Source organism: Poeciliopsis prolifica, unplaced genomic scaffold (genome assembly GCF_027474105.1).
Source record: "Poeciliopsis prolifica strain line A6 unplaced genomic scaffold, Auburn_PproV2 SCAFFOLD172, whole genome shotgun sequence".
NCBI classification, from domain to species: Eukaryota; Metazoa; Chordata; class Actinopteri; order Cyprinodontiformes; family Poeciliidae; genus Poeciliopsis; species Poeciliopsis prolifica.
In genome coordinates this window covers 243,584-252,468 of record NW_026562547.1, presented here as the reverse complement: position 1 = coordinate 252,468, position 8,885 = coordinate 243,584, and the positions used below count along the sequence as shown (strand labels likewise).

Genomic DNA, 8,885 nt, shown 5'->3' with positions numbered 1-8,885 from the left:
TTTGTCCTTCTCCTTTTGTTGAAGTAATTTTCTAGATATTTATATGTTATATCTGTTATATATCTGCTGTTCGTTCGATGTCCCTTTCTCCCGTCCAGTAGGTGGCGGTAATGCATTTTTACAACAGTTATAAAAGGCAAACAACATCAACAGAAAAAAAACTACCGGAGTTTAGCAGGGCGGAAGGCGCGTCAAATAAACAGGGTGGCGATTTTGAATTTGAATTATCGTGTTATATTTCTAGTGAAACTTTTGTTTTCCTACATGGCTGAGCAGGGCGACTCCTGGTCCAGCTGTAAGCGGCCTGCTGAGGTCGTTCGGCTGAGGAGAAAAAGAGTCCGTAGTGTCGCTGAGAGTCCCGGAGCGAGCGGCTCTTCTCCGGCTTCTGGCTCCTCCTCAGCAACTCCCAGCTTCCACAGCCAGTCCACAAGCAGAGGGAAACGCAGGAATCCTTTTTTGACTTGGGACAACACTGTCAGTCGTCCGAAGAAAGTTTTAGTCGAAGACGGGGACTGTGAAAATGTGGGTACGTTTATAAAACTTATGTCCGCGGAGAAGACATTAGGGGACAGCAGAAGGGGTCCACCTGGAGACAGCTCGGCGGAGGTAGGATCAGTAATTCGCTCTGAGACGAACCCACAAACCAGTTTTATATCTGCTCCGCAGAACTCATTGTTCCAACATGTCTTACCAAATAAACATGTTTCCTACGTACTGATTATTCTTACAACATAAAAGCTTTAATTAGACCACTGTGTTGTTAAGCGCTCCGCATTACAACCATGACGCAATTCACCTATGGCTTGGCAATTAATCAATAACAATACATTCAAGAAAACACGCGATCAATATCAATAGAAAATATACTTCATAGAATATTCAATACTGACACTAAACTTCGAGCCAGAACCGCACAGCATTCTGGGAGTTGTAAGCAGAGGAAAGACTCAAACTCTCAAAGCAAGCGAAAACGGTTGGAATAGTTTCAACTCAGTCCTGGTTGTTGGGTAACTTGCACAGCAGCAGTTTCAGATTTTAGTGCTGTGTGAGATGAAACTGAAAACTCAGTAGCCTACAACAGTTCAAGTGGAAATTGTGGATAAAACAGGAACGCCATATTGACAGTATTTCAAATATTTTCAAAAATGTATCTGTACAATAATGATCAGTATCAACCAACATCAAACCCTCATATTGATATCAGCCACATCACTTGTGGCTACAATCCAGTAGCTTGCCATCATCAGTGTGAATGTGTCTGAATGGGAATGACCGATTTCATGTGAAACATCATAAATTCTAATACTAAATATTTGCCAGATGCTAAAAACTGAGGATGACTTGGAAAAAAGATGACATAAAATTTTAAAAAAGCTTAGATAATAATAATTATAGATTTTATTTCTAATACCCTTTGTCTTTAGATTTCACAGGGCAGGAAACCAGGAACAAAACAAACAATTTTAATGGATAAAAATAATTAAATAACGGAATAAATACAAACCACGTTATAAAACTAAAAATAACGTTCAGCATTAAAATATAAACTCTTCATTCAAAAACTGTACCCTAATGTTTGATTATTATAAAACAAATTCACAATTTCAACCGATCAATATTAGAAATATTCGTATTTACAAATAAACATACTTGTGCCTCTAAGAAGATACAATTTCATAACGTTGTTGCAACTTGTCTTCTATTCTTTTAGTCGTTAAGCTGCCGCTCTATAATACATATAAGAACTTGTCCTATCAAAATAAAAGCATCAAATCAGAAACCTGAAGTCAGTTATACATTATATTATACAAATAAAATAATGTAAAGGCAATAAGAGTTTAAAAAGTGACACGACAAATAAGGAACTTAATTTGGGGTTACTTACAACTTATTTCAAACAAATGTAAAAAAATTCTAGGCTGAATTCCCCTGCTTGATTAATGAAAAATAAGTCAAACAACAACCGCTTAATACCTTGTACATCAAAGCCTATGAGATTGTTGAAATTTAGAACCTATGCTTATTAAGAATTTACCAAAAGAACAAAAACATGCTCATGAAAAGATTGCATGCATTTTGTTGTAGAAGTCTCTGTCTGAAGACAACCCCCTGTTGGAATCAGAGGAGCAACATATTGACAATCTGCTGCTCAAGGTGGGCTTTTTCTGTTATATTAGTACAAGCAGATATATAGCATCAGAATGTTTGAGTGTAGCTTTAAATGTGCTCACCTATCCTCATTGTTTTTCCATTAGAACCCACTGGCCATTACACCCGTCTCCATAGAACCTGTTAGGTGTGCAGACTATCCAGCTGACTGGAGCTTGAAAACTCGGGTCATCTTCACCTCTCCAGTCTCCTTGTCGTGGACAGGGCAACCAAAAGCTCAGGAAGAAGCTCTGGGGCTCAGCAACAGCTGCAGAGCTAAGTTTACCATGCTCCCGCACAATCTGCAGGTAGCTAATGTTATTACTTCATCTCTTTCTGAAGCAAATTGCGCATTCCTCATTTATTCTTTTAACTTTACAGTTGAATTTGAGGATTCCTTTTTGAGAATTCCTTTTAATGTTACTGTGCACGAATAAAGCAAAACAAAAAAACAAGAAAAAACAACTCTCGAAGAAACACAAAAAGAATTGGAATGTTAAAAAAAAAAAAGTTAGTAAATAAATAAAGATCAGATTTTAGATGGATTTGCTGTCTTTTGGGCAACAACAGCTCTTGGGTAGAAACTATTTCTTAGTATGTTTGTCCTTGACTTTATTGCCCTGAAATGCCTCCCTGAGGGCAGAGCGTGAGGGGTCCTTGATGATGCTGGGAGCTTTCCAGAGGCAGCAGGTTCTGTAGAACTCCTCCAGAGATGGAAGAAGGCAGCCAATCAAACCTCAAACCTTGCACACAATGGAGCTCATGTCAAGCGACTCCCCTGCTCAGGTCCATCAGACTTGCCAGCAACAATGAGTAGGTGTCCCTGCAACACACTGGTGACCTGTCCAGGGTGACCCCACCTCTCGCCTGAAAGATAGGCACCAGCACCCCTCCTGACCTCACTCGGACAAGGGTGTTAGAAAATTGATCTATGGATGGATAGTGGGTGCTCTGTGCACCTACTGATCTCATTATATGAGCTACGTTTCAGTGGAATGCTGGTAAAAAATTTTTAAAGGATTAATAGAGATCCAAGATGTGATGACTTCCTAAAGGCGAAGTTTTAGAAAGAGCAGAGTTTTTAAAGAAACAGAGGCCCAATATCATTATCAAAGTGAAATGTATTTTAAGTAACATTTTACATTTACTGTGTTTTTAAAACAACTGAAGGTAACATAGTTACTTGATTGTGCTGTAAATCAAAAGGGCAGTATTATGTGCATCCAGCCATGTGACTGGCTGGACATAATATTGCCCTTTCAAGGTTCTGGGGTTCCTGAAAGGCTTTGAATGTCTGGGGGCCCCTCTGGAGCTGCTGACTTCATTTGGATTAAGTGAAAATAATTGCTATTCATTTTGATTATATTTCTTTATTTGTTGTTTTTAAGACTTTAGTTGAGGGTTTAAATAGAATTTCACAGGCGTTGTTTTCCTGTAACATATAATCATTGTAATATTTTTACATTTTCTGTCAACATCTTGGAATACAAAAAGAAGGTGGACCACCAGAGGACTGCTTTGGCTCTCTTACCACCAAGCTTAGCAAGTTTTCTGCGGGAATCCCTGAATTTTATGTTTAGTTTAGTTAGTTGTTATTTGTTCATGTCAATCGCTGAATGTAATGCTGTGCATGTGTTGCAGGAGCCCAGGTCCTGGTCCGACATCCGGTCTGCCTTCCAGCAGAGCTTGGTGTACTGGCAGTACCCTTCTCTGCCCTGGCTCACTTTGTTCCCCAGGATCAATGCTGAAAAGAACTTCTCTGGGAAGAACATGCCATGGACTCAGGATGAAGCAGTACATGAGAGTCTTGTGAAGGAATGGTGAGGTTGATAGACTTTCTGCTCTCTCCTTGAGGTCAGGGAGGATAGCATTCAATAAAAAGACATTTTGTCTTCTTAGGTCTGTCAGTTTGTCATCTCTCTACAGCCTTCTGAAGGTGGGGCTGTGCCCATACTTCTATGTCTGCTCCTATCAGGTACATTAACCTTCTTTGATGTTTGATAGATTCTGTTTTTATTTCCCTAATTGGCTCTTCTTTGCATCAGTTCACAGTGTTGTTCAAGGCACCGGGCCTAGCAGGGTCAGACTGCATAACTGCCTTAATTTCTCCTACGACTCGAGGTCTCAGAGAAGCAATGAAGACTGAAGGTACTCATAAAGAGATTATCATGTACCAATCAGGGGTCTCGTTAAAGAAATATTTTTCCATATTTCACCGTTTTTTTTTGTGTGTGTTTTTTTTTTTTTTAACAACGGAAAAATGTGAAGATTTATCATAATAATTAACACCCTTGACTGGTGCACATGAGCAGACATGATAGACTTTATGTAGAGTTCATTTAAGAGGAAACTAAAATCAGTCAATAAAAAGATCCTTTCTGAATAACATCTTATATGAACTAATGCGTCTCACTGACTGGGAGCCGAAGCGTGTTGAAGAGTTATGGACCGGACGTGTTGGTATAAAAGCGCATTCCAAACATTTGGATGAAATGTCGTCTTTAATTCCAGTCTCCAGTACATACAGAACAGAAATCTGAAAATAATGCAATGTTGTTTTATTTCATTTATTGTCTAAACAGAGGAGCCAAGAGTTCATCGTGAGGAAATAAGTAAAGGTATAGAAGTTAATTAGACTGTAAAAGCGCATGGTTCAACTTGGTGAGCATAAACTAAATCACATAAAAAATGTGGCTGAATAGCCTATGTTCATGTGATTATAATTTGAGGAGTAAATTTAGTAATTGACAGATTTTTTTTATGCTGTCAGTCAAAATGACACAACAAAAAAGTCTAGTGCGATATCTGATACCAACTTCCCTTGTGCTGCTGTGCTTTATCTATGACCCATGTCTTTGTGAAGGTGTGGAGTTCAGTCTTCCCCTACTGAAGGAAAGGAGGCGGATCAGTGAGCAGCATAAAAGTATTCAAAAGGGAGAAGAGGAAATGGAAAATGAGAACCAAGATTTGTGAGACTTTGTCTGAACTGTTGAAGACAAATCTGAATTCTGTGTTCTTGAATATGTTTCAAATGTTCTTTTTCTGGTTTTACTGCTGCAATGATTCGAAATGTAAATGTTGTAGATTGCAGGTGGATGAGGACTATCAGAATTGGGATGAAGAAGATGACAGATGCAGCCAAGGTGAAGATGACAGCTTGTCTTGGTTAAAGGAGATAGGAATCCAGGACAAACTCAGAAAGCCTGAATGCATTAACATACAGCTGTATCCTTCACTGCTCCTTGTTTTTGCAACGTTTCTGAACTAATACAACCTTGTTCTTCGTAAAGCTAAAAACAGTGAATACTGAATGCTCCTTGACTGCTTATATAGACAAAAAGAAGCTCCGACTCTGTCTCTAGACCATAAACCTGAGTCGGCTGTATGTGTGGAGGGATCCCACTCCTTCAATCTCATCAACTTCCTCATCAACTGGAAGAGTGTGGTGGCTGCAGCGGGTTCTCAGACCGGTCTGCCACCAACCTTGCTGGCCCCCACTGCCTTCAGAGGGGCTACCATGAATGTGCTGAAGGTATAGGAGTTATCCATGTCATCGTTTCTGAGTCAATACACAAGGTTTTTTTTTGTTTTTTTGAAGGACTGGAAATGAAATGTAAGATCAACCATTACTAATAACTATGTCTTTATTAACCCCTGGCTGACTGTCTGGTTTATGATGTGTTTTCCAGAGCCGCAGCGTTAATGTCAAGAACTTGGTCGATTGTACCTACCAGAACATTAGCAGTCTGGAGCTCACAGGTACAGAACCAGAACTGGAACCTTTTTCTTTTTACTTCTGAATTGCAGATGTTCTTTTTGAGTTTTCAAAACTATAACCCTGTTCAGATTGATATTGTAGGGGTGGTATTATGTTTAATCAACTTTTTTGAGCTTTACATGATATAATGTTATTAAGTCACCAAAAACATATTTGGAGTTGTTTCTTTGATTCTTTCATGCATGTCTGAGAAATTCTTGAATCTCCCATTCAAATGAGCAAAAAGCCTTTGCACCGGTGATGCCTTTGAAGCACAGATCCTATACTTTAGAGCTTCTGCCTCACAGAGCAAGCCCCCCACCCCCCACTTCATCACTCAGATCCTTTAAACTACCAAGTAGCAATTTGCAAAAAACTGGTGGATCTGTGCATCTACTGAGCTAATTAAACTAGCTACGTCTCAGTCCAATGCTGGTAAAAATGTTGTGAAAGAGTTAATAAAGGGAGCGATGTTGTGGTGACTTTCTGAAGATGGAGTTTCAGAAGGAGCAGGAGTCTTAAGAGGTGTTAAATTGCAGTGTCAAATTTCTTTAAAGTCACATTTGATACATAGTATTCTTATCACAATTGAAGGTAACAAACTTACTTGATTGTGTTATAAAATGGTACCATGTGCATAGGAAATATACAGTGGTTACAAACACTCTTTGTTTCACTGCAGTCATTTGCTAGAATCAAAACAGTTAATACTGTTTCTCATTAATGAACACTCAGAATTCCATCTTGACAGAAAAAGCAGAAATGTAGAAATTTCTGTTTTCAGAAAAACTGAAATATCAGCAAAGGGTCTGAATAATTCTGACCAACTGACACTCATCAGCCAAGGGTGGGCAGCATGTGACTGCAATGGGCAGCAGTCACATGCTGCCCATTTCTTCTGATCCTCCTATGAAGGATCCTCCTAACTCTGCATAGAGTTCGCCAAAAAACACAAGAAAGACTCCCAGAATATGATAAATAAGATTCTCTGCTCTCATGAGACAAAGATTGAACTTTATGGAATTAAGTCTAAGCGGTGTGTGGAGAAAACCATGTACTACTTCTCACCTGCCTAATACAATCCCAACAAAATAAAATCTTACCAAACTTTGTTACGTTTTCCTGCTACTCTTCAGTTTTAAATTTGCCATTATTTTGGCTTTTGAACTGGGCTGAATGAAACCACCCAAATTCTCATGGAAACTTGAACAAAAATACCAGTAGGTGGCAGTAGCAAGTGATATTATCACAGTTTAGACAGATTCTATTTCTGTGCCGGTCCCATTGGTACAGAAATTTTATGAAACTGAAAGGAAATTCAATTCCAGATACAAGATGCTCATTAAGCATTGTTTACTGTTTTCTGTGGTTACTTTCTGTCCTCGCAAAGTTCTTCATAGATAACGTTCTAAACTGAATTTGACTGCTTTATTTTACAAGGTCAAACTGGACTGTATGTCAGTGACTCTATGGATGATTGGATCTTAGTGATGGGATTTTGATGTGTATTTCTGTATGATGGGAAACAAATGGGGCCTGTGTTTCTTAAGTGTCTTGAGATAACATTTGTTGCGAGTTGGTGGTGTACAAATGAACTTAAACTGATTTTCTTTTTGCACTTTAGGACCCATCCTTCCTTCATCTCTTCATGCCATCACAACTCTTCTTCAGACTGCACAAAAAGGCAACTTCTCTGCAGCTCTTTATACTCATGCACCCACTGCTGTCATGAACACAGAACCCTACAGGAAACTGGTATGATATTAATCACATATTAGATGCACGCTAACACTAATATTGAATCGGCCACAGTAATATTGAATCACAGTAAATATTGAGCAATCTCCCATGTTTCTTTGCTTTACAGTGCAGCAAGGCAGTGGGTGACCTGGCTCACTGTGGTCTTCCTCCTGCTTCAATTGATCATCTCCAGCAACCATCCACTCTTGGCAAAACTACCCTGACACACATCACGATGAATAACTACAGCTACACATGGAAGATTGGATAAAATAGAGATGGTGCATATTTCAAACCATCACACCACCAGCAAAAAGACAACAGCCAATAGAATTTCTTCAATTCTTTAGATTTTGTTGGTCTTTTATCAAGAATAGATGTATTTTTTGTAAATTGTTTTTTAAAAATAGTTCATAATAAATCCTATTTATGCAAGAAATTTTTCTACAATTTTTGGTTTTCAACAAGTTAATTTTATTGGCGTTTATTTAATGTGTTTGAAGTGTGATCTTCTTTTACCTTTATTTCCTGCTTCAAAAGGAGGCGTGATCCTGTCTTCTTAACTTGGAATGCATGGTTAGCTGCACTTCGAAGATGTAAGGAAGCTTCCTCCTTCAATTATTATTTGAATTTCTTTCTTAGACAGAAACCCAGTTCCTCCATTATTATTATTATTATCGTCATCATCGTCACAGTTCTGATTACAGACTCAGTGAGTGGTGGTTGGAGAAATCCTCAAAGGAAGCAGATCCACATGGAAAACCATTTGGACTGACCCATCTATATGATCTGCATCAGAGGAAGGCCTCAGGCTCCCTCTGTTTGCGTAAACGGCAAACTGTGCTGAACTTTATGAGTGTCATTAAAAATTAGCAGCACTTTCCAGAAGCACATTTTTAATATCTATCATGCTAAGTTAATGGGAGTGTGAGCTAGCAAAACTGTGTTGCTGTTACAATTGATACTTGGTCTTGGTGAGTTAGCATTGTGCTAATGCTAAATTGTGGTTGGTTTTATTTCTGTTTATAAAACATTTTTTAACAAAAATATCATTTTGGTTAAAATGTGATTTCACCCAGTCAGACTTAAGTTCACAATATTATAAGGAATCATTTTAAATTCTTTGCACTATTTTTTCAATTTAATGTAGTTTATTGACCTTAAATAGATTTTATTTATGATTTAACAGGAGAAAGTTTAGTAGAGTGATTCATAAATTTTATTTCATTCCATAATTTAC

At 38.3% G+C, this 8,885-nt stretch overlaps 1 protein-coding gene across 2 annotated transcripts; it reads left to right on the top strand.

Moving 5' to 3' along the window:
• The first annotated feature begins 135 nt into the window (after positions 1 to 135).
• LOC129356467 (protein downstream neighbor of son homolog) lies at positions 136 to 8,084 on the top strand. 2 transcript variants are annotated; one of them, XM_055026050.1, is made up of 13 exons: positions 136 to 606; positions 2,086 to 2,154; positions 2,256 to 2,456; positions 3,790 to 3,968; positions 4,048 to 4,123; positions 4,194 to 4,296; positions 4,731 to 4,766; positions 5,012 to 5,117; positions 5,233 to 5,373; positions 5,482 to 5,680; positions 5,838 to 5,907; positions 7,530 to 7,660; positions 7,773 to 8,084. In XM_055026050.1, the coding sequence occupies exons 1-13, from the start codon at positions 265 to 267 to the stop codon at positions 7,914 to 7,916; spliced, it is 1,797 nt and encodes a 598-aa protein (XP_054882025.1). In that variant the 5' UTR covers positions 136 to 264; the 3' UTR covers positions 7,917 to 8,084. The 2 variants fall into 2 exon arrangements, with proteins under 2 accessions (XP_054882025.1, XP_054882026.1); XM_055026051.1 differs by lacking the exon at positions 4,731 to 4,766 and having other exon boundaries at positions 137 to 606.
• The last annotated feature ends 801 nt before the right edge of the window (positions 8,085 to 8,885 follow it).

Coding starts and splice junctions, on each gene's coding strand:
- LOC129356467 (XM_055026050.1), top strand. CDS start 265: ATGGCTGAGCAGGGCGACTCCTGGTCCAGCTGTAAGCGGCCTGCTGAG. Junction 2,155..2,255: donor TTGACAATCTGCTGCTCAAG/GTGGGCTTTTTC, acceptor TTTTTCCATTAG/AACCCACTGGCCATTACACC. Junction 2,457..3,789: donor TGCTCCCGCACAATCTGCAG/GTAGCTAATGTT, acceptor CATGTGTTGCAG/GAGCCCAGGTCCTGGTCCGA.